At 35.6% G+C, this 26,568-nt stretch overlaps 1 protein-coding gene across 1 annotated transcript in view; it reads left to right on the forward strand.

Annotated features, from left to right (window-relative positions):
• Nucleotides 1-26,568, forward strand: part of ROBO1 (roundabout guidance receptor 1) — a 507,959-nt gene that overhangs the window by 363,937 nt on the left and 117,454 nt on the right. Inside the window, exon 3 of the mRNA XM_047100460.1 lies at nt 3,765-3,922. Within this exon, the coding sequence (XP_046956416.1) occupies nt 3,765-3,922 (158 nt within the window). The remainder of the gene's footprint in view (nt 1-3,764; nt 3,923-26,568) is intronic.

Raw genomic sequence — 26,568 nt, forward strand, 5'->3', positions numbered from 1 at the left:
GACACAGTTGTCTCTCCTTAAAGGATTAAATGTTGTCAAAGACCAGCGCCTGTTCTATAATTTTATGTTTCATTAAGTTCTAAAATTTCCCATGGGATTCTAAAAGAGTCTCCATAATACTTCAAACATTTTTAACATCTGCTTAACATTTTTTTCCTGTTGCTCCCAGTTTCCTCAACATTACCCAAATAGATTGCAAATTCAACCCTAAATTTTAGAATCCTTTTCCGAAAACATGTTTACTTATTTTGAGAATTATATTAAAATTGTAATATAATTTTTCAGAAAGACCAATGGTTGTATGTTTTGTTTTGTTTTAAAGGACAAATCTTAGCTGTTTTTTTACACAAATAACTTCTAGGAGATTCAAACATTTAATGAGGCTTATAATTTTTTTTTTCTAATTTAACAGAAAGAGAAAGACTGAAATGTGGTTGAACCAAATTCTATGTACCAACCAATGAACATAAAACAATTACATAAAGGTGGAAGAAATGTAGGATTAGGATGAGCAGTGGTTTGTTTAATAACATTTAGGGGCGCCTGGGTGGCTCAGTTGGTTAAGTGTCCGACTTTGGCTCAGGTCATGATCTTATCGCTTGTGAGTCTGAGCCCCACGTCAGACTGTGTGCTGACAGCTCAGAGCCTGGAGCCTGCTTCGGATTCTGGGTCTCCCTCTCTTTGTGCCCCTCCCCTGCTCACACTCTGTCTCTGTCTCTGTCTCTCAAAAATAAATAATAAAACATTAAAATTTTTTTTAATATTAAAAATAACTTTTTATGTGATATCTACTTGGATATCTGTTGTATCTATATTATTTGCTCTTTTTCAAATCAATATTAAATCTTTTCAAAAGTTAGTTCCAGACTTTAGAATTTCATACTATTCATATTACTTCACACTTATCAAAATATGCATTCAGTTTAATAGTGATGTTAGGGAAGGAGAGATTTTTCTAATGAATTGCATTTGAGAATACTTATGGATACCGTTGGCTCTTCTGCCATAATGTTGCCCATCATTTGAATTCAGTTTTTCATTACTTAAATATACACGTGAATTAAGAAAATTGGATAATTTAACTAAAAGTTAATACCATTTTATAATGTGACACAAACAATTTTTCCCCAAAAGGAAATGTTCAGGGCAAGTGCAAGGAAGAAAGTTGCTTTTATAGAATAGAGGGAAAAAAAATCTTAAATTCATAACTGTGCAGGGCTGCGTATAGCCATAGGCAATACTAGAGTTTTATGCTTTACAGCTGCAAAAATAATTACATGAGCATTATCTAAGCAACAATCTTTAATGGATTACATTTTGTTAGCTTTTCATTCTATACTGTAAAAACTCAAATAACATAGTAAATGAAAAAAAAACTTGATTTATCTTAGACCTTTGATATTTCTGAAAGACATTTTATTATTCATTGGTTTGAGATATGATCTCAATTTTTTAAATAAGATATAGTGTTACTAAGTTGGTTTTAAAAGCTCACCAAGTAGAAAAATTGTGCAAATTATTTATTTTTATTTGAAAAGTATTTTCGTTTTGCATGTTTCAAGGGTGTTAAAATTTTTCAGAGGTGTTATCTTAGATTAATAATGTAATCCCGTAAAGGCACATAGTATTTGTTAAGGTCAATTCATTTGCTTTTTCTATAAACCTTACATTTAAATGTGGTACATTTTAACACCTAATCATAATATAAGTTCATAAGTAGTGAAAGTCTTCAAACCCTGTTGTTTACTTTGTGGTAACAGTAGCTGGAGTTTTCAGTTCAACCAGATTTAGTTTTGTGTCTATGTATTTTATTAGTAAATAATGTACAGTATTAAAATTAGAATCACAACAGTGTGACACAATTATATTCGCTTTTCTTTTTCCTTTTACTGTTCTTGCCTAAGAGGAGGACAAAGTCTCCTCTTTGAAGTCTTATTTTCCAAGTGTTAACATAGTCATGTTGTGTCCCAAGTTGTCTCAATATGTAGATGAAAAACGTTTTTGTTTGAGTGGATGTTAAAGCTTACCCAGTTGTGTTCATATACTTAGCTGGTATAGAGGAAGGAAAAGTAGAGAATTACAAGAGAAAACTACAGCATTTTGTAAGCCTGTAAGTTTGATTGAGGTTTTGAAGCCAAAATTTAGCGTGACTTTTGAAATGATAGTCTGAGTGTAAGTTTTCTACAGTGTAGTGCTTCATCCGTGAAAGCATTTTAAAATGTCGCTGCAATGGAAAGACACTCGTTCCAGTATAAAGTTGTTGTACCAAATGTTTAGTTCAACAGATTTCAAAAGATAAATAACATTTATCACTTCAACCTATGCACTGAACATACCAATGAACATTTTAAGTACCATCTTAAATACGATTACTAAAATTGTTCACATGTTATTACACACTGGGAGAAAATGGAGTGGGAGAAAGATAACATTTTTAGACTTCGCACTGAAGCATGTATCTCCATGCCTGCTGTGTAAATGTGGAAAGAGAGGTTATGTTCAAGTAAACGATGGAGTCGTGTTTTAAGACTAACTCATGCCAAAGAATTCATGATTTCTTTGTGTTTACAAGATACAGAGGACAATTTTGCTGTGTGAACTGTTTTTGAAATACAGATTTGGTTTATTTTCCACATTTTATTTTAATGGTTACAAAGTGAACAATAGTGCCTGTTTTGTAGTATGTTAATATCACATTAGTATCCAGTGGAGCCTAGTAATAAACTGTTTCTGCCTCTAAAATACAGTGTTAAAAATAAAATAAAATATAGGGTCAATAGCATAAATGAGGTTAATAATACTTCTCATCCTGAGCAAGTTTAAGGACTCAGTGAAATAATATTTACCAAAAAACAACTACAAACAAAAAATACAGAAGATACAAAGTGATGCAAGTTGGTAGTGGTGCTGTTATCATCACTGGGTCCTTCTAACCCTTGGTTGGCTCAGTGATAACAGAAAAACACAGTATTTTGAACATAGTCATTTTGCAATTATATCTAAAGTTTTTATAATAAGTATATTTAAGTTGTAATGCTTATATACTTTTTAAAAAAAATTTTAATGTTTTTATTTATTTTTGAGACAGAGAGAGACAGAGCATGAGCAGGGGAGGGGCAGAGAGAGAGGGAGACACAGAATCCGAAGCAGGCTCCAGGCCCTGAGCCGTCAGCCCAAGGCCGACGCAGGGCTTGAACTCTCGGACTGTGAGATCACGACCTGAGCCGAAGTCGGATACTTAACCGACTGAGCCACCCAGGCGCCCCTGTAATGCTTATGCACTTTTATATACTAATATGAAATATCTTTAAAATGACTCAATTGAATGTGTGTTTGGAAGTCTATTTATTTCGCTTTGTATGTGTATGTAATTCACTTAATAATACAAAGCATCATCCCACTGTGTCATGTAAGTGAAAGGAGGATTCAGTTATATTCATTAGTACATGGAAGAGAAAATGTGAACAGTAGGCAGAGAAGAAATGCATCTTAACGATAAGCCAAATGCTATTGTGAGGGCACGAAATAGCAAAATACACTTGTCCACTGGCCCATAGACAATATCACATTATCCCTGTTGTGTAGCTTAAGGCCAGATATCTTTATTAAGTTGCATATGTCTCTAAGTAAGTATAGATTCTCCAAGATATATTGAGGTGGCTATTACTAATAGTTTATTATAATAAATGTCTCCTTGCTGAAGTTCGGAGATAAGGACTGTGTATGTCACCATTGGGTATAATGATTTAATCTTGTTCCTGCAGTACTCCGGGATGACTTCAGACAAAATCCTTCCGATGTCATGGTGGCAGTGGGGGAGCCTGCAGTGATGGAATGCCAGCCTCCACGAGGCCATCCTGAACCCACCATTTCATGGAAGAAAGATGGCTCTCCGCTGGACGATAAAGATGAACGAATAACTGTGAGTATTTCACTCAGCGGAGGGGGGCGTTCATCGATCTGTTATATCTTCACCAAAGAAAAGAGAGAAAAGTGAAGTACTTTGTTTTGTTTTGTTTTAAAAAGGTTACATATCCCCCATTTGCGCTTCTTTTAAAATAAACATATTTCAGTTTTCCCTGGGTGGACATGAAAATGAGTGAGGAAAATGCATGTTGCTTATTTTGGAGATTAGTAAAAGCAAATTATAATTTCTACTTTAATGTCTTAGAGTTAACACCTTTATGCATGATTTAAGTATTGTTATAATTCAGGGCATATCACATTTCCATATGCTACAGTAAAAATTGTTAAAAATTCGATAATATGGTATGTTTCCAAAGGCGTCCTACGTCACTTCAGGACTTTTTTTTTTTAATCTCTTTCTCCTTTTCAAATGGCTTTTGTGTTCTGTACAGTTTAATATTGTGCCTGAAAAATAAAACCTCATTCTGAATGATGGTTAAGTGATGGATTTATCTCATTCAAAATAAAATTGCATGACTTGATTATTGGATTTCAAATTCCTGCTGTCATACACGTAGCGGAGTATGCCTTCTGGAGTAATGATACATTTTATTGACATCAGTGGTTCTTTATGACCTCTTTCTATCTTGTAAAGTGTTTACTGAAACACCCAAATAACTGAACTCTAATTGATTCTATGATTGTACAGTATTGCCCTTTACAAGTTTCTTTGTTTTGCACATACACTGTATTATGAATTCATTGGCCAAGATTTAAAGATACCCAGGAATGGGGCATCTGGGTGGCTCATTCAGTTAGGCATGTGACTTTGGCTCAGGTCATGAGATCATGGTTTGTGGGTTCGAGCCCTGCATCAGGCTCTGTGCTGACATCTCAGAACCTGGAGCCTGCTTCAGATTATGTGTCCCACGCTCTCCCTGCCTTCCCTGTTCTCTCTCCCACTCTCTCTTTCAAAAATGAATAAACATTTAAAAATTTAAAAAAAAATAAATAAAGGTACCCAGGAGAATATGTGTATAAGGAAAAGTCACTGCTAAAGGTATAGAAAAACAAATTTGTAGCACAGACCCCATAGCCCTAATAAATGTTTGCACTATTTCTGAACAACCAGTTAGCAGATTAGCATGAGAATTAAATAGGGAAAAATAAAATCAAGAAGGTTATAGTAGACAAGGTTTGAGGGACCTTGAAGAAAATCAAGTATTTTTCTTGCAGTGATCTGAATTAGAATGAGTCTCTCAAAGGAGTTTTAGAATTCTAGTGATTGGGCTGAGAATAACCTAGCTGTACTTTTAAGAGGTGTTGAAAAGTCACATGGCAAAGTGAACTGTATGTGAAAATTGTTTTTGGGAAGTGAAGTCAAGAGTACAGGGGAGTAAAGACCATAGGAACAAATGCTTCTCTTACTGGTGACAACAGATTCCTTTTTAGATTTATGTACAATTAAGATAATAACTTTGCCTTAAAAACGTATTTTAAGTCACCTAATGACCATTATCTGTAATTTCCATTTCCCTGCCTGAATGATTCAAACACACTGAAACCATTATTACCCATTTCCTCCTTCATATCTGTCCTGATTCATTATCTATTTGTGTTTAATATGAATTAATGAAAAAATTCTCAGCATCAGAGATGCAGCATTAAGCAGAAATCGGAAAGTCCCCTGTCTGGAGTTTATATTCTGTGAGTGATTATATAGATAAAACCAAAATAGATAGTATAATATATAATATGCTAGGCTATAATAAGTTCTATAAAAAATACTGAAGGGCTAGACAGATTAATTAAGATAGGGGTGGGATTTCAGTTTTAAATAGTGTGACCAGAAAATGCTTCTCATGAAGACCTGAAAAAATTGAGGGAGGGAACTCTGCAAATACCTGGAAAAGTAAGCAGACAAAATAATATGTTTAAAGACCCTAACATGGGGCCTACCTACACACATTTTTTTTTAAAAGAGCAAAGTGGTCAGTGTGTGTTGAGTAGAGGGGAGGTTGGTAGGAATTAATATTGGGGGAACAGTAGTAGCCAGACTGTGTAGGACCTTATAGATCTTGTAAATAATTTGGATTTCCTCCTTGAGTGAAGTGAAAAACATCAGAGTTTTCTCAGAAGAATCCTCTGTTGTCTTGAGAACACACTGAAGGGACAGCAGTGATTACACAGAGAGACTATTTGGGAGCTTTTTCAATAATCTAGGCAAGATAGAAATGGTGGTTTGGATCATTCTGCTAGGAGGGAAAGTAGTGAGGAGTGGTTAAATTCTGGATCTGCCGTGAAGCTACAGCCAACAGAATTTGCTAAGAGATTGGATGTGGCTTGTAAGAACAAGAGAAGAGGCCAGGCTTACCTTAATTGATTGGTCTGAGCAATTGAAAATATCGAGATGCCACTTATTGTACAAAGAGACGATTTGGGGTTAGAAGTATCAGGAGCTCAGTTTGGGACATTGTAATTTTGAAGTACTTGTTAGATATCCAAGTAGAAATGTCAAATAGGCAGTTGGAAACATGAGTCAGAAATTCAGAGTTGAGGTTGAGGCTGGAGAAAAAAATTGAGTTGTGGCAGACATGACAAGTACTTATTACTCTGCAATCCCCCCTGCTTCTGGGCAAATGAAAGACTCTGCTGCCCAGTTTCTTTGCTGTTGGGCAACCAATCTGACTAGTTCAGCTTTATGGGATGTGTATGGAAGTTAAATAAATTAAATACTAGCGAGTGAGCCTCTAGCTCTTTTTTGTCTTCGCCATGTAGCAACCAAGGAGGACATGTTCCAAGTAGCACAGCTACAACATGGACACTCAAGGGCCCGGATCCCTGAGTTATGGGTACCCAAACCTTCCATCCCACACCTCTGTCTTTCCATGATAGACACATCAAATGAATGAGAAATCTTTGTTGTATTAAGTCATGGAGCATTTCTTACCATAGACTAATGTAGCTTATCCTGATGAATATGGGAATCATCCTTATGTACACATTATTTAAAACCAGGAGACTGAAATCACCAAGGTAGTGATTACATGTAGAAAGGAAAAGAGATTCAGTGTTTAGCCCTCAGGGAGAAGAGGCAGAAAGAGCAGTGGAGTCTGAGAGGGAGCGGGTGAGAAAAGAGGGATGGCAGAGGACAGCCAAGCAAAGACAGGATGTTAGGGAGGTGACAAAGACTGAGTCAGTGGCAGCCCTTCCAACACATAATGTAAGGACTGGGAATTGATCATTCAGCTTAACCACTTGGTGGTCAGTCGCTGATGACCTTCGCAAGAGCAGTTTCAGTGGAGTTAAGGGGTTGAAACCTCAAAGAACTGGTTCAGAAGAGACTGGGAAGATTGAAATCAGACACAGAGTATAAGCAATTCTTTTTATGTTGTATCTAAGATAATGGATAAAAAAATGAAGGTGATTGTAGTCTCACATTTTGAAAGGTCAGACTTCAAGGTTTTTTGTGTGTGTGCGTATGTGTGTATCTGTACATTTTCTGTGATATTAACAGTTTAAAACTGCTATGGTAAATTTGGTTTGTAATAATTCCTAGAACCTCCTGTTGTATCATATATGAAATGTGAAGAGATGTTATGGTTTATGCCAAAATGTTTAATTCATTATTGGATCTTCATTTACCCGTTGCTGTCCAGAGGGTGCTATCTACTGTAAATACAGGGCTTCTGTTCCCCTACTCGTCAGTAATGTAGAGTCAGTATAAGAAGTGCCTCCAATCAGGAATCAAACCATTTAAAGTTGCAATACCAATGCTGTGAAACAATGCCAACATGTTAATGTATAAATAATTTTAAAATCATTTAAATGCTGCCAAAATGATGATCCACGATAGCGTTCCATATGCTAGGAAGTTGTAACATCTGAAACTTTACTATTTCCAAGACCATCTGTGTGTTTTGTATAAATTATGGCTGTGAAACTGATAAAACATGAGGTAAAAAGCACATTTATACATGCAGGGAGATGAATAGATTAAAATCAGCAGTTTGAGTTCAAAATTACTGTTCTTATTTAGATCCTAATTGTTTTTGTTTTGTTTTTGTTTTCCTTTAGGCAAAACTCAAATTGAGTAATTAAAACAAAAATTTAAGACAGAAACAGAATGTCTGACGTTCTTTCCAATTCTTCCCCCCCCCCAATTGAATGTAAAGTCTTAAGAGATATTGGTTATTAAGATATTTTATGTGATTCTTCTTTCCTAAGCTTTGTTTTCAAATCATTGTTTTCATTTCTTTGCCAAATGTGTTGAGCACAGATGAACAGGAGATTAAAGCACATAATATCTTTATGAAAGGCAAGTAAAGATTGCATGGTTATTGCTACAGTTTTGGTTCTAGGAATTTCTAGAGTTCTTTAATGTGGTGGCTTTCTTTGTTGAAAATTTAAAGTACGACTCTCCCAGCTGTGAGAACAAAGACACACCCTACAAAAAAGGGCAAAGATGTAATTGTAGCTGCACCTGTATTTTTGATGTTCTTAAGTCATTTCTTTTTACGCTGACCTGGATTCTGAGCCAAATTTTAGATCTGTGATGATTATAAACCAGCAGTGTATAAATACCATTTTCTTATTTTCCTAACTGACGGGAGAATCTTTTAGAACTCTTCTAGCACTTCTTTCTTAGAATAATTTGAAGGAGGACTTAGGTAATGTGTAGTCTTTCTTCCTTTTTTTTTTCCTAAACATGAGTATTTATATTTAGCATTGGAAATAGAAGTAGTTTAACTGGAAGACTGGATTAAATAGATTTACTTAATATGACTGAGAATTAGTCATAACCATTATTATTAATAAATGAAATTTTCTCACAGAGATGAATCAGAGGACCAAAGTCTTTTTTTTTTAATGTAGAACATTGGATATACTTTACAAAGAGTGATATATTTAGTTTATCTTATTGTATTTTGGAAATATTGTACTTAAATTCAAGATTTTTTTTTTTGTAATGTGAAAAATTGATGATGTTAGTAATAGGGAATAAAAGTAATACCAAATATTTAAGAAAATAATTTTGTTTTTAATAAAAAAAAACTAAAATTGTCCACGAATTAAAGAAAAAGTTCAATACAATTGGAAGTAGACATCACAAATATTTTCCTAGATTATAAAAGGGTTTATGTGTAAAGATGGTCAGTTACAAGATTTTGTTAAATAAAAGCTGGCAAGTAAACCCAAAAGGCTCAAGAAAAATTTTAGTATGATATTGGTTTTCTGAATGAATGTAGAGTCATTAGTAAAGAGAGAAGAGAAAGTTACTGATGCCAAAACATTATAAAAGGGTATTAAGTTTATTAAAAATGTGCCTCTTATTTTATATTTGTTGACCTGGGGGATTTTTTTTCTTTTCTTTTTTTTTTTTAATGTTTATTTTTGAGAGAGAGAGACAGAGCATGAGTGGGGGAGGGGCAGAGAGAGAGGGAGACACAGACTCCGAAGCAGGATCCAGGCTCTGAGCCGTCAGCGCAGAGCCCGACGTGGGGCTCGAACTCACGGACCTTGAGATTATGACCTGAGCCGAAGTCGGACACTCAACCGACTGAGCCACCTAGGCACCCCGACCTGAGGGATTTTAATATTATTCCCTTCCCTTCCCTTCCCTTCCCTTCCTTTCCCTTCCCTTCCCTCCCCTCCCCTCCCCTCCCCTCCCCTCCCCTCCCCTCCCCTCCCCTCCCTTTCCCTTTCCCTTTCCCTTTCCCTTTCCCTTTCCCTTCTTCCTTTCATGTTTTAGAGAGAGAAAGAGCAAGAAGGGGAGAGGACAGAGGGAGATAGAGAAAGAGAAAGAGAGAGAATCTTAAGCAGGCTTCACACTCAGTGCAGAGCCCAACATAGGGCTCGATCCCATGACCCTGGGATCATGACCTGAGCCACAGTCAAGAGTCAGTCCCTCAACTGACTGAGCGAGCCAGGCACCCCAATATTGTTTTCTTAGTGCACAGTTTTTGTTTTGTTTTATTTTGTTTTGTTTTGTTTTCACCTGAAACTAATGTAATATTATATGGCAGGGGTGCCTGGCTGGTTTAGTCAGTACAGCATGTGACTCTTGAGTCATGAGGTTGGGCCCCACATCAGGGATAGAGATTACTTAAAAAAATAAAATATTAAAAAGCCATTGCATGGCAAAGTTGCTTACTATAAATCAGCACAGTTTTGGGGTCACATACTAAAGATCAGTTTCCCTGCTATTAGGTCTCTATGAGATGCACATTCTCCTGATTATAGCAGTGGGAACTGCAGGCATAGCTACAAGGAGGTGGCCAATCTCTCAAAGAACATTGCTTATAAAATAAAACTTATTTAATTAGGTGTTATAATCAAAACCCCAAGTGTATTCATAAACTAAAATATATTATGCAATAATACCCAGGTGGTAGCTAATGAAACAATAGCAACTATATGGTTTGCCTCAGCATGTGATAAATTGTGAGGGCAAATTGATAGCATTATTTTAATAAAAGAAAATGATAGTTGTATATATTTATATATGAGATCTGATGATTTATGACTGGGAATGAAACCTTTCGATATAGATTAGCAAATGAATATTTATAGGAACAATAGTAAGTTCTCAATTCCTAATTTCCATAAAATCCTACAGATTTTGCAACATATATAATGACTCTATTTGCTGTCAGAGTAAATTTCAATTTAGAATGACAGTAACCTTTAGCTCCTGGTAAAAAATACTGTCTTTAAGTTCGCAAGGGTCTGGAAAGGTTAGTTCACACAATGAAGGTTATGGTGGTCTTAAAACTAGGATTGGTACATTTACGAATTAGTCCATATTAAAAAAAAAATAGTCCATATTATCTCCAGTAATGAAAACTATAACATAAATATCTATACAAATTGAAAGGTGAGTAGTTTGATAAAGATGGCATGAAATTGTTCAAATTAGACCAAAATTTATAGCTCAGATAAACAAAAAATATTTTTTCTGGGTACTAGAAGCCCTACTTCAAAAGATATGAGGTGAGGGGCGCCTGGGTGGCTCAGTCGGTTAAGTGTCCGACTTCAGCTCAGGTCACGATCTTGCGGTCCGTGAGTTCGAGCCCCGCGTCAGGCTCTGGGCTGATGGCTGGGAGCCTGGAGCCTTTTTCTGATTCTGTGTCTCCCTCTCTCTCTGACCCTCCCCCGTTCATGCTCTGTCTCTCTCTGTCTCAAAAATAAATAAACGTTAAAAAAAAAAGATATGAGGTGATTATCTAAAGAGGATGAAAGAAAGATTTATATTAAAAAGGATATTATGAATCAGTGGATTATTCAACTGAATTATGTTTTATAATTAACTGTCCAAATTGTGGATTAGCTAGGTTCAAATATTATCAGCTATATACATGTCAAAAGTTATTGCTGAAAAATTAAGCAATTATGAGAAACTATATAATGAATGGCAAATTGAGTTAAGGAAAATATTGTTTATGTAGTGGCTTGAAAATTTTGTATAGATATAATAAAAATATAGTAAAAACTAACACTGTAATAGTACAGTGTAAATTGTGACATCTATCTGGACTCAATTCTGAAATATCAGAGTTAGTTTCTTCATAATAACCTTTGGCTGTCATTTATCCTGAATGATTTCATTTTACTAGTTAAAAGAAAAGCTTAAAAGACATTCATCTCTTCATGTTTGAAATTCTTAGCTTTTGAACTAAAATTTACAGATGAATAAAACATGCTTCTTCCCTTCCCTTTGTATGTGGCATTGTGACAAACATCTTTTTAATGACTTGTATTATTCTATGAGATCAGCTGTGTCTTGAATTTTTAAATTTTCACCTACCTGTTCTGTATGCTGTAGTAGCATGCTAGGGGTATCCTCTATGTCTTAAAAACTTTCGTTCTTTTTTCTACTTGATTGAAAAAATAATTCAGATGATGGGAATAGTTTTATTATAAAATACTGATTTCCATCAAAGCCACAGTCAAACTTGAAACCATTTTATTCCCATTTTCATCTACTTATCACATACCTATACTGATTTTTTCATTCTTCTTTGAAAAATGTAGAAAAAAATTACAGTATAAATACATTTTAACATGAGCAAGTGTATTAATATTTTTTTCTTAAGGTGACTTAGATGGGATGGCCAGCAATGCTGGTTTCCTGGGCACTATCCTGGTATTTGCGTTAAAAACCCCTAGTCCTGGGAAAACCAGGACAGTTGGTCAACTTAAGCCTAGGCTGTTTAAAGGAATTGACTTATATATGAATAAAAAAATCACACGCATACAAGGTAAGTAAAAAATAGTTAAAAAATAAATGGAAGCATCTTACCTATATCATTTCTTTCATAAGCCAGTTAAGGATTTGAAAATCATGAATGAAGTTAGGAGCAAAAGTCAGTTATACATTGAAAAAATTGTTTAACACTTCCCATTCCCATGCTAGAGAGGTACAGTTGTAAGCATAAAGTATGTCATCAGTTCTTTTTCCCATCCTTTTCTGCTTCCTGTGTGTCTTTCTAGGTTTCTTTGATTTCCCTCGTTGGTGTGATATTTTGGTGAAAAGCAGCTGACTCACATCCCATCCAAATCCCCAGTGTCCTCCAGATCCTTCATGAATTTGGCATTCAGCCTCTCCTTGCCAATTACTTCCTTTCCCCCCAATTCCCACATGTCTCCCTCCTAAGCCATCTGCTCCTCCTCCCTTCCTCCGATTAGTGCTTTCCTCTGGTCTTCCGATTTCTTTTATTGTTCAATGTCTGTCGCTTCCTTTTCCCCCTCTCCTCCCCTGGAGGAAATCAGCACACTTAATGCAGCTGATGTCATAGAGCCCCTTTTCCCTGAGAAGTTGAAGTTGTGTTCCTGCAAAATAAATATGTAGTTCTGTTTTATGAAGGTCAGAGGAAACTGCGTAGTCACCCAGAATTTTTTTTCCTGTCCATCTTATGTAGCAAGTCATACATATTTCGTATTTTATATTCTTTAAACAAAAAAAGTTTTTTCGTGATTTAATTCTAAGTTAAATCAATATAAGTCTATAATATGAAGCATGGGACTGAAGAAATCGGTTAAAAAATAAGTTTATGGGGTGCCTGGGTGACTCAGTTGGTTAAATGTCGGACTTCGGCTCAGGACATGATCACTCAGTTCGTGAGTTCGAGCCCGCGTTGGGCTCTATGCTGACAGCTTGGAGCCTGGAGCCTGCTTCGGATTCTGTGTGTGTGTGTGTGTGTGTATCTCTCTCTGCCCCTCCCTCCCTCCCTCCCTCTCTCTCTCTCTCTTTCAAAAATAAACATTAAAAAAATTTTAAGAGTAATAAAAATAAGAAATTTATGTACTATGCTACTGTGTTAATTTTCACACTTAATAATTGAAACAAAGTGGATTAGTGGAATAAAACATAGTCTTAGGTATCATAAGACCATATAACTTCAGGTTTCAACACTTATTAAATGCATGATCTTATGGACATTTGATCTCTATAAATGTCATTGTTTCCATTGGTGAAATGAATTGTCTAATAATACCTATGTTGGTTCAGTGGTGTTATTGTAGGAATTCAGTGAGAAAACACATGTTAAATATCATTATTAATGGTCACCATTTACACTCTATATACACTCTATACATATGTATTAGTCATGGATGTTCTGGTTATTACTGTTGTTGGTATCCTTGCCTGAACTCTGGATATATTTAGTCATCAAAAACTGTAGAAAAGCAAAATCAGGAACTGTTTGTGCCATAGCAATTTTAGCTTTTCTGAATAAACAAATATATACATATGAGAAAAGAGATCTGACATTTATGTCTCATCTAAATTTCTGTGTATATCCAAATCACGACTGTGGGAAAATTTCCATTTTCTACAGAATCACCAAGAGTATTCAGTTTAGGTGAATATTATGAGTAAAGTATTTAGACTAATACTGATATTAAAAAACAATTTTGGGGGCGCCTGGGTGGCGCAGTCGGTTAAGCGTCCGACTTCAGCCAGGTCACGATCTCACGGTCCGTGAGTTCGAGCCCCGCGTCGGGCTCTGGGCTGATGGCTCAGAGCCTGGAGCCTGTTTCCGATTCTGTGTCTCCCTCTCTCTCTGCCCCTCCCCCGTTCATGCTCTGTCTCTCTCTGTCCCAAAAATAAATAAAAACGTTGAAAAAAAAAATTAAAAAAAAAAAAAACAATTTTGAGTCCTCTGTACATCTTTATCATGAAACGCAATGATCAACAGGGGATTCCACAAAAGAATTTAAGCCCTATTGCCCTAAGGCATTCACTATGTGTAACAAATTGACTTTTCTCCCATGCATCCAGTTATGTATAGTTCTTAGGGGAATTGAGAAGTGCTGTGATTCAGATGAGGTATGCTGGTTTATCTTCACATGGATTGTCCTGATCTTTCCAAAACTTGTAATTCTATTTAAATAATTTTACACATACTCCTGTTTGGACACTGAAACTAGAAAAAAGAAAGCCAAGCATTTCAGACCCACTTGGGAGGTCTAAGTACTCTTATGAAAGAATTGTACTAAACCAAGATATTCTCAGTTCTAGCATTCAAATTAGTTTAGATGACAGTATAATTATAAACATAATTCTGGTAAGTATTTGGTTGTTGCTCTAGTTTTTCATTATTTATGTGTTAGAGGTGCATTTACAAACTTGGATGCCAAGAGTTTGAAGGAACAGATTATGAGAGTCTTTGCATATGCTATTCCTACTGCTTGGAAATGTTCTGACCCCTATACCCTCTTTGTCTAACTCACTCATTGTTCAGGTTCCAATTTAAAGCAACTTCTACAGAGGAGTCTTCTGTAAAATCCCACTGTGCACATCCACACTAGATTTATCTCCCTGTTATCTGTGCCTTTCCGTTTTATTTTTTTTTTCTAATCTATTGGAAATCTTTGTTTATGAATTACTCCTCTAATATACATAACACACTTGAGTACCAGCTGTAATCCCTGGGTCTGTCTTCAGGTTGGCAGCTCCATATATATTTCTCTAGAAATTGTTAAGTGAATGAAATGTACATCACAGTACTGTTTTCTAGCATACCTAGAACTGAAAAGTTGCTAATTTGAACATACTTGATTTGGGGCGCCTGGGTGGCGCAGTCGGTTAAGTGTCCGACTTCAGCCAGGTCACCATCTCACGGTCCGTGGGTTCGAGCCCCGCGTCGGGCTCTGGGCTGATGGCTCAGAGCCTGGAGCCTGTTTCCGATTCTGTGTCTCCCTCTCTCTCTGCCCCTCCCCCGTTCATGCTCTGTCTCTCTCTGTCCCAAAAATAAATAAACGTTGAACATACTTGATTTTATTTCCCTATATTTTTTATATTGGTTTTCTTATTCCTCTATAAAACGGAAAGGACGTATCATCCACACCATTTTTTTCCTCTAAAGCATGGTTTCCAGTAGCTTGACAGTAAGTGAAGGAAGAGATACTCTACAAGTTAATTATGTGAGTAAAGATACCTCTATAAGTGTGACTTACAGATACAGAATCTTCCAGATGGAGCTGACTTGAGAGACTGTAAATAGGCAAACCCCTTTACTTTTAAGAAGAAAGGGGGAGCCAGGGGATTTGATTTGCCCCGAGTCACTTAATGAATCTGTGTTTTGAGTCAGAAGTAAGAGCCACACCTTTCAAACCAGACTTTTTCCTGTTCTGATTTTTCCCAGGATAGACTAAACCTGATCAATTCTTCTAAATCAGCACTTAAATTTGACTAAGACAAATCCTAACAAAAAAAAAATCCATAGGTAAAGAAAGTATTTTGCTAGATTCATTTCATATAATTTTGCCACTTGTTTTGTGTCCCAAATTCAAAATTTCCTATCTTGGTAAGTATAGAAAGTAGTATTCTCAATATATAGAGTTTAACAACATCGTCTTCTTATTTATCCACTGGGTACAAACATGGCCCGTGTCAGTTTGATTATAATTCTGCCCATGTTTTAGCTTTATTAAGTATATTATTAAGAACATATCCAAGTTCATCTTAAGTTAGCTTTATCAAATGTGTTATGAAGAATGTATCCAAGTTCATCTTAAGTGATTGACTCTCAGAGGTTGCCTCAGATCTCATTCAAAAAATAAAAAATGGCAACAATTTAAATAGTAAGTGAAGCCTAATGTATGGCCATCTTAGGAAGGTCTTTTAGTTCTGAAGCTCCTTTCTGAAGCTGTACTAACAACTAGACCTTGGTCAAAGTCCTTTAACTGTTGACAGTATTAAGATAATAATATCTTCCCTGATTATTTATTAGGATTATTATGAGAATCAAACCAGAGTAATGAGAACGTTTTGCGAACTATCAATGACAGCCTTGTTGTAAGGTGTTATTTTAAGTACTTCTGTCTTGATTTTCAGTTAATGTTCATTCTGCATTGGTATTTATAACTTGGAGAGGTAAGAGACTTAACAATTTTTAAATTAGGAATGGAAAAGAATGCTTTTGAATTAGATATTTAATGGATGGAACCAAGAAAAACCAATAAAAAACGCTGGTTAAACTGTGGTATACCCTGCTTTGATCAGTTTTTAAGTGTATAGCAAATATATGAATCTCCTTCTCTTTGGCATCTACCTTTAAGGGGTCTACAATTTATAGTGTGCTTGCCCATTTTTGTCTGGATCCCTTGAGACACCTAGTTGTAATTCCTAATAAATTCTTCATACACGGGTGCCTGTGTGTCTCAGTTGCTTAAGGATCCAACTTCAGCTCAGGTCATGATTTCAGGGCTTGTGAGTTCAAGCCCCACATAGGGCTTTGTGCTGACAGCTCAGAGCCTGGAGCCTGTTTCCAATTCTGTATCTCCCTCTCTCTCTGCCCTTCTCCCACTTGTACTCTGTCTCTCTCTTTCAAAAATAAATAAACATTAAAAAAAATTCCTCATATGTATGTGTAAACTCATTCCAGTACTACAGAGAAGGTACAAGTAGGATAAGATGCAGAGATAATGTAGCAGAGGCTAAAGATCACCAGACAATGTGTTTCCTACGTCAACAAATAGTCTTTGGTTCAGGAAACAGGAAATAATATACTATAAAATTTTCAAGTTTCCTCTAAGTAATGTAATGAACGTCCCTATGAGTACAAATCACAACATATGTGAAAAATCAGAATAGTCTTGAACAATTTTGTCATTGTACAACGTTGATGTTTTATCCTGTTTTTTGTTGCATGCTGTTTGTCAGAACTCTTTTTTTTTTTTTTTTTTTTTTATTTTTGGGACAGAGAGAGACAGAGCATGAACGGGGGAGGGGCAGAGAGAGAGGGAGACACAGAATCGGAAACAGGCTCCAGGCTCTGAGCCTGTCAGAACTCTTTTAAACCTCCTGAGATGGTTCTGGCCTTCTGATTTTTTTTTTCCAAACAGACTTCCTTAAAAAGAGTTTAGAATATTTTTCAAAAATCTAATCCCACCCAAATGTTAGTTTTAGCCAAAGCAACATTAGAAGACATAGAGGAGTACCTAGCAGATCTGCCCAAGCCTCCTTCCATATGGAATTCTGCCAACTCCTGAAATTCACTGGGCTGAAACCTAATGTGGATGTATGCCGCTGATTAGCATCCATGATACTTCAGTCGGAGTAGACCTTCCAAAATGAAGTGCCTCAGAAATTTCAATAATCGGCTAAAAAAAAAGTTGTACCCCATAATTCAAAGTAATTATCAATACAGTATATTAACCAGAAGTATTATAACCCTACAAAATGAATACACATGGTCAGATGACAAAGCCTATAATAAGAATTTCCGATTAGTTTGGTATACTAATAGAGAAAGCAGACTTACAAACGTTGCTTCCTCCTCCCTCACCCTTTTGTTCCCCTTATAATATATGCTCACTCAAGCAGCTGTGTTTCTTCATTTTCTGAGACTTTGATATATTTGATCAGGCCATTATATTCCTCCAAATAGCCAAAGACCAGTGAAATTTCACTACTGTCTGGGAGCATTTTGTTTAATTATGAGTTAAAGTCATTAGCCAAATTAAAGGTATAATCTGTGGTTTCAAGGATGGTGCTCTAACCAGTTTATTTCATTTTTGATGTTCTGTTAAGCACAGATGAAATGCTTCTCTAAAAATACAGTTTTAAAATTAATCTTAAGGCATTGCTTACAGATCTTACCTGTAATTTGGAAAACATTTAAATCATAACAGAATACTTTCTGGTAAATTCTCTATTTAAAAAAAAAAGTTGACTTTTCTAATTGCTTGTAAATTTTGTGCTTGCTTACGATGACCAAGCCTTCACTTGTTTTCTGTTTACCATAGGCAGGATGAATTGTAATCTTAGAAGCAAAGTAGTAGATTCAGAAGTGCACTTGATTGTACAAGGCATTCTTTCCTTAAAACATGGTCCAAGATGCAGAAATCAAAGACATTATGTTAAGCCTTTAAGTTTTAAATTGTTTTTAATCTGACCACTTTAAAGGCGGTTGGGATTTCTTTTTCATTATTTGTAATTGGCTAAGATTGACTTTATTTCTCAATCTTGTCCATATTATCACTTTTATTTAAAGACATTCTCTCAAAAAATAATCCCAGATTTTATGCTGAGGCTGATTTCTAAACTAATGCTGATTTTGCATTTCTTTTGTTTAAAGGATAGTTGCTTTAAAAGTACTAACATTCTATTGGTAACATCTGACTACTTCAATTTTTATCTCCTTAAACTCAAAGAATTTGATAATATGATAAATAGTACACTTGTAAAATAATCTGGTGTGCATTAACAAAATTACTAACAGATGGCATAGGTTTTCTCTTCTTAAATCTTATAAATGTAGGTGATCACGAAGCTTTAAAGGCTGGTCACAGTAGACAGAGGCTCATATTTAAGTCACCTTTAAGAGCATCATCTTGTATGGGAAAATTTCAAGAGCAGTTGATCTCAATATGTATAAAACTGGTTGAAAATAATGGAAAATTGTCTCCTTGAGTGGATAATGTGTAATTTGCTCAGGAATCCATTATTTCATGTTTCTTTGTCTTCTAACATTCACAGTGTCACTCTTCTTTCACCAAGACATTATTACATCACTATAGTGCCCCATGCATCATGCTTATAAAAGATCATGTCAGGTTTCCCCATCTTTATTAGGGAAACTTATAAACATTCTGTTTAAATTATAAACATTCCATGATACGAAGTGCATGTTTATATGGAAAAAGAAGAACCATTCCTCTGTATAGAAACTACTATAAAATATTTACCTAACTCCACTTTACTTGCAAAGAACACATGCATATGTCAAGTGTAAACATGCACATTTTTCCACTGGCAGCTAGACGGATTAATGGCAATTAGGTTGGATATCCAGATCAGTCAGGCTTAAATATGGAGATGGGAAGGAGGTCTATCAAGCTAGCACTCTCAGGGAGGTCCACCAATAGCACCTATTTCTTTGCCACGCCCTTGAGTCTTGGGATATATACATTTGTAGGATATTGCTAATTTGTGGTTTGTGGTGTGGGATGCAAAGAAAATATGAGTTCCTGCTTTTGTTCAAAAGGAAGAACTCTATATAAACTTTATCTTGGGTCTGCGGAGAATGAGCTCCAATGCACTTGGCAAAACTGGAGCGTGTTTCTGATATTCTCAGTGTCCCCAAATGGGAAAATATACTTCCCCTTGTAAGACTCTTGTAAAAACGAAAGATGATGGATGTGACAGTGTCATGTATGTAGCACATGTTGACATATTCTGATTTTCATTAAATACAACAATAATAATCCAGATTGCTGTTTAAATACATTGGTGCACTTACGAAATGTACCATAGATTCCCTGATACAGTTTTCAAGTGTTTTTGGAGAAAACCATCAAGGGCATTTTACACTTAGGACTTAATTTTTTCAGGTGTTAGGTTTTTGTGGTTAAGTCCTTTCAAACTGTTGGATCATCAGAGAATTTAAATTTATTTATTACCTTGATATTAAGACATCAGAATTTGAATTTGTTCTCTGTAAGGCAGTGTAAAATGATGTGCTTCTAACATAAATTCTAAAATACCAAGGCTTTTGCTGAAGAAGTGATGAATGAAATCAAGGAATTCTATGTATCTGATTTCTTAGATCTTGAAAAATCTGGTATTTTGTCTTCTATGTAGGTGTTGAGCTATCTGCTAAACATATGATAAGCTCTTTGCCATTATAGAACTTATATTCCATGTGAAAGAGAGGCAAGGAACATGGGATAAAGTTTTTTTGTTTGTTTAATTGACTTTATCTTGTTCCTTGATCTTCCCACTGACTGACATCCCTTATATAAGCACCTTTCCCAACACTTAATCCTGGAATTTTCTACTTAGGTTTTTATGGATGCAACCTAGGATTTCCAAAAATCTGAATTTCAACTAAAAGTTCAGACAAGACTTGTAGACTTAGGGTCAGGAGCACTTCAAAACACTGAGATTGGTCACACTGTTAATACTTTCTGCCCTAGATTTTCTGTTCGGTAAGCTTTTGTCTTGGACAGGGAACTGAACCTTTAATATCTGAGAAAGATTGTCCTAAACAGTCCAAATGATTTTTGAAGTACTTTTCAGATCCACCATTTCCTCTTTAATTTCTTTTTCACAGATAACTACAGAAATATAAGGGGTCAGGATGCATTTGTTTTTATTTCTTTTGTTGTCCATGAGTGAATCATTAGTTCTCAGGAAATAGTGAGAAATGTGTGTGGGTAGTTCTGAAGCTTAATGTAGACCATCAAAGATAGTTCCTTTAAAGCTCTAGCCTCAAACCATTTTTCCTCAGGATTTTATCGTCTTCCTCGCGTGTGTAAATTACCCTATTTGCTTTCTTAGTAGTACTTAGATATATTTTCATTTGTTTTAACATGAGTAGTGTGGGGGAGAAGAGGGTTATTATTTCTATCTTATCACGTGTCCCTTATGAAAGGAGCCACACATTTGCCAAATAATGTAGCTAGGTTCTGGCATAGTCTTGTGATCAATAAAAAAGAATGAAGCACTGGCCATATGGCTATTGAATCTCTGACTCTGGTCTGATGAGCCCTGACTCCTGATTAATCAATTAAGCTTGTCTTTTGCAAGTCTTCTCTTGCTCTCCTTTAACTCCTTGGGATTAACCACAGAATGGGTATGGGTGTTTACTTCGATTTGTATCTACTTTTAGGGATGTTCATACTTGTAGAGAACCTTAATAAATAGTATTAAATGCTTATATTACTTTTTATTTTTTTTCAAATTACAAGTGTTTCCATAAAGTAATTCTCCTTACTTAATTTCCATAAAGTCATTCTGAATTTCTGAATCAGAGAATCCCTTGCATACTCAACATTGATTTGATTTTTTTTCTGCCATTGTTATGTATCTTCTTCAGAATATAAGTGAATTTAAATTTCAAGAGTAACCATATTATACGGTCTCTGGAAAAGGCATTATCTTAGCAAGGCATTTGGTGGTGAGGGCAATTCTCACACTGAACCAAAACTATAGAGAAGAACTAAGCATAAGAACTTATGGAGACACAAATGGATTTACTGTTTGAAAAGTATTTTCAGCTGGTGCACTTGTAACTCGTAAGAGCCAAGTGTTTGAAAATGAGCTTTTTCTGCCCTCAAATACTGTGAGCATTTGTCATCTTTATTTCCAGAGTATGGTCATAATTCCTCCATAGATTTTTATTTCAGGCTCTCCTAACAGCGACTGTATGTAAATTCAGAATTATAGCCAGATGGTTGGACAAGGTGATAAAAAGCAAACCTGGTTTTGTAGAAAAGTGAAAATTGCCCATAAGATTGTGTTTTTACCTTTAAAACAGCAGGGCATTGTTTCATGAGAACTGTGAAGGAACTAATACATTAACTTTAACAGCTGTGAGCTAAATTAATTTTTCATATGCATACAGAATACTACCGTGTAACACCTATAATTTTCATGGAGGTAAAAATCAATCAACTTTCTTACTTTTAGCAGATAGCTAGAAAAGTCTATTCTCTCCCAAAACCACTCTTTATATTATCTCCTTGCTACAGGACTGACTTTTGGGTTCTGATCTTAATAACTGGGGAAGCAGACACCTGGGGAATCAGCTAAAAGCCTTCGCTGTTTATCTGCTCTCCATCTCACCAGCACTAAGCAGTTGTCTGCCCCTGATTTGAAATACAATAAATTCAAGGGGGCCTTCTCGGTTGGTTGCTTTAGGCTACATAACGGTGACTGGCTCAAGAAAATGGGCCTCGAACAGAAAATGCCAAACCCAGGTCTTCGCGTTGACTTTGAGCCACGGTTGAGAGAAATAGGTGCGTTTTAAGGAGACTGTGTTTCTTTTCTGTTATCCCTTGTTAAAATGAGGATTCACAGAAAGGTCCTCTGGTGATATAAACTAGATAGACAGGTCACAATTTATACCTTCACAGAGAAAATCGTCCTCTCCCTGGGACTTAACTGTGTCGCTCTGTAGGATGGTTCCCACTTGCCTGCAATTAACGATACGGCTCTTCCTGAGCTAGTCTATAATCAGATTATCATAGGTGTGCTTCTGCGGCAGCACACCGCCAACTACCGATTTGTAAGTTGCCGTGAGGGAGAAATGAAACGTTCAGTAGGAGAACTGCAAATAACAGAGAGATGCAGCTGCCATAGTCCTAGGCAGTGATTCTCTCAGGCCTGTGTTCTCAGCTGGCAGCTCCCCAAGCTGGGTAGAGCCACGTGTTCCCACTGGGATAATTGCTTTTTCTGCAGGAGTCTCTTGTTGCCTCCCTCTGATGACCCAGTGTGTTTAAACTCCTGGCCGAAATCATGTGGGTTTTTCAATGGTGTTGTGAAGTGTACCAGCAAACAAATGAAATTGGATCATGTTCTCTTCTATGCATGTAGCCTAAGCAAATATGGGACACCAGTAGAGAGATCCTAATTGCCTATTTTTTTCCCTCTCTCTTCTCCTGAGAGAACAGTTGAGAGACCCACAAGTTATGGTTTTCCCCTTGGCATGCTGTCCCTTTTAATGTCAGCAAGAAAAAGGCAAAGTGTCATTTGATTGCTTTCGGTTTGTCATTTTCATATTTTTTGCTAATGAATATGTACTTACCCAGGCATCTTTTTGTTATGTAAGATTTTTTTTTTTGGTGCAAATCCCATGGACATTATTTATAATTTGAGTAGGCTGTAGAACAGGAAATGGGCTTGGCATAAGAATGGATGAGTCAATGGATTAGTAATATCCAGGTGAAAACTTTTTACCATGTGATTAAAATCTGACCGAATTGATTTTTAAAATAATCTCCAGTAAAAAAACAAAAAACAAAAAACAAAAAACGTTGTAAATACTACTCTATAATCTGTTTGTCACAGTTTAAAACTCAGTTTCCCAGTTTCTGGGGTACAGCCGCTCTCACCGTGTCACGAGTCCATGCTGAACTGGTAATGAGTACATGGTAGCTTTACCTAACAACTTTTGCATGTGCATCATGAAAGCAGGTCACATCTAATCAAGAGACTTGTGTGGGAAATATTTAGAACAGTGCATTTTTTCCCTTCCTTCTCCTCCTTCTCTTTCTTTCCTTCTCTTTCTGTCTCTCTTTGTCTCTGTCTCTGTCTCTGTCTCTCTCTCTCTCTCTCTCTCTCTCAGGTCTCTGTGAACCAAAATGATAAAGCAATAGGGAGAGGTGAACATTTTGCAGAAAATGATTGACAGCCTTTAGGAAACGTAGGAGGAGTATATAAACTTTGTTACCCAGGAAGAAGTGTGATTTGGCTGACCCTGGTTTGTTGTTTATATATTTATTTAAAATAAAACTTATGTTTGGGACTTCACTATGAAACCATGTTGTCATGAATACATGATATTTTAAAAAGCTTTATTTTTTGCACGACAGGAGTAGTAGAAATAAATAGAATAAACAAATATTTTCTTGAAATGTATTCATATACTTAAGAAAAGTGTTTATGGTGACTAGAGAAATAGAAATTGTTTTATATCAGTGATTGTTGATAGTGGAAATTGATCAGAAATTTAAATTTGTATCTGATTACCAACTATGTTAAAATTTAGATTCCAAAGAGTGAAACAAGAACACAATTATTAATGCGTATATTGAGAAATATAAAGTACCTCTATATGATGTTAAAGCATAATTAATAAAATCATGAAATTATTTCATTCTAAACATGGCTTTTTTTTCCCTAACTGTTCTTACTGAACTACTTACCTGGAGGTGTAAGAAATATCACCAACTAAGAAATACTGCTAATTTCTTTGTTATTGTGTAAAGTCTGAATTATGTGAATTATCTTTTACTTGTAATTTTTTAGATTGCTATGAGACATGTAGTTTATCCAATCCTTTGTCCATCATTCATGTATATAACCCCACTACCACCAGTCTTTTTTTTTTTTGCTTAATTTAGAATGCAATAAAACAAGGTTGTTTTTGAAAGATGCTACTGTAGCGTATTAGAAAACATGGATGCTTTAATCTGTAGCGTTTACATTCAGGATCGATACCACTTTTGCAGCCAGATTGGAAAGTAGTGGGTATTCCTTTGTCTCCCTGCTCAAGTCAGATATCTTTTTTTGGTTTATTTTTGTTGTCGTTGTTGAATTAATGCTAAATTTGAAAAAAATAAATAAATAAAAGCTGTTATTGTGGCTCTTCTCTTCTCTACATGTCTCTGTTGAAAGGAGTCCTTAGGGACCATCCAAAACTGCCCTGCAGTTTCTTTCACCAAGGAGAATGTCTGGGGGCGATGACTGGCCATCTGGGGTACCTGCATCTCATTGTCATTAAGAAGTCTTAAGCCCATGCAAAGTACTTCTCCTCTAGTTCACAACAGCTTGATATCTATTCTGTGGGTCAAAGATCCAGGCAGAATTGACAACATTACTAAGAAGAGATATTCTGCTCAAAGAGAGTTAGTAATACATTGTTTAAGGATGATATATACTAGACTATAATTCAAAACCTCTCCTCTCATTTACTTTGCAAAAATAGTATCACAACAGTGGCAAAGAATCAAATTTTTCAAAAAAAAATTATTTCCAAACCCAGGTTATTATTTCACTCATGTTAACCCTGCTTATCAAGCCTTTACTACTGTAAATGAATATTTCCAAGCCTTTAAATCTTTCTGAAATTTGTAAGCATTCATACTGCACAATATCTCATTGGTATAATGACACCTGTGTATGTCTTATATGTATTATTTAAACATATTTCTCATTTAGCATTCTAAATCATTATTCTTGTAATCCATTATTATGATGTATTTTGAAAATAGTATTTCTAGTAAGGAACACAGATTTTAAATGCAAAATCCATTAAAGGAAATGAGATAAATTATATGACAGTTTGGTGGTTAGCAATTTGAAATCATCTTTGAAGCCCTTAATATAATTAGTGGTTTCATTTTGGGTCTGCTGACTTCAAGTCACATTAAGTTAATATAATTAAAAGCAGAAAAGATTTCATGTAGCCAAACTAGTTAATTAGCCCCAGTTGGTTTAGTATGTTAACCTAGAGGTGTATGGCTAACGTTGTGGGGTGATGCCTGAAAAAAAAATTCCTCTGTAACAGATACTGCAAATCATCTGATTTGCTTTAGGGTGGAAAATGAAGACATACCAAGGAGTTCATTTTAAGTTCATCTTTATGTCTGATTTTAAGTACTGATTGCAGGGTAAGCTGTATACTTCATTGAATAACCAGTCAAAAGGCTTAATTTACCTTTTTAAAGAAAACATGCTTCAATGTGTACAAAAATAATCAGATTTTCTTCTTGTATTCTGGAAATAAGAAGTCTTATTGAAGTTCTGATTCTGATCTTTTCATGCTTACCAGGAATATAAAATGATTCTTTTTTTGGTTAAAAAGGTAGACCTTACACCTTATACCTGACTTGTCTATACTATGTCAGTATTTGGTAAACAGTCTAGTAAAGATGAAAACATTCTAGAAAGAGATTTTCAACAGCTTCGAAGAAATCTTTAAGTAGTAGGAGAGAAAGCTTTTTATACCCCTAAGGAAAATGACCATGTATTATTTCTTTAGGGAAAATGCTAGTTTACAAGAATCAAATCATACATTGATATCAAATACATTGATATATATCAAATACATTGATGTGTCCTTTACCTTATGTCTCTGAAACATTTAAAAAAAACCATCTGAGGCTATTCTGAAGAAAACTATAAAGTGTGAAGATATTTAAAACTTTAAAATTCCTTACCACTTTCTTCTTTTTCTTCCTCCTCTGTCTCCTTCCCAAAAGGGAGGCAAGTCCACTGGGACTTTTGTTTTGTTTTGCTTTTATCAGGTATGTAGATAGCTGAGGCCCCCTTGTAAGCACTGTCTAGAGCTTATGGAAATGTGGGTTTCTAATGTGGTTACCACTGTGGTCTGGTAAGGTATATGGTAATGAGGAAGTAGGACCTCTGCCTTAGATTTTTGACGTAGGCTGGATGCCAGCATATTGTCTGAAGGCTTACCACGTTCAGCCTCTGCACCACCGGATTATGTTAATTGAAGAAGTGTTTCAGCAGTGCAGTGTGTAACATTGTGTCTGTTCATTATATAAACTCCTTTTTGATAGGTTTACAATTTGCCTGTCAGATCCAGTTGCTGGAAGAGACCTGCCAAGAAATATTTCTTAGCTCATTCTAAATATGGCTGTTTTCATATTTATAGTGTTCTGTGTGTGTTAGACATATTTTTC

Source organism: Lynx rufus, unplaced genomic scaffold, assembly GCF_022079265.1.
Source record: "Lynx rufus isolate CCGP_SWC_20201006 ecotype Redwood Valley unplaced genomic scaffold, mLynRuf1.p SCAF_5, whole genome shotgun sequence".
Classification (NCBI taxonomy): domain Eukaryota; kingdom Metazoa; phylum Chordata; class Mammalia; order Carnivora; family Felidae; genus Lynx; species Lynx rufus.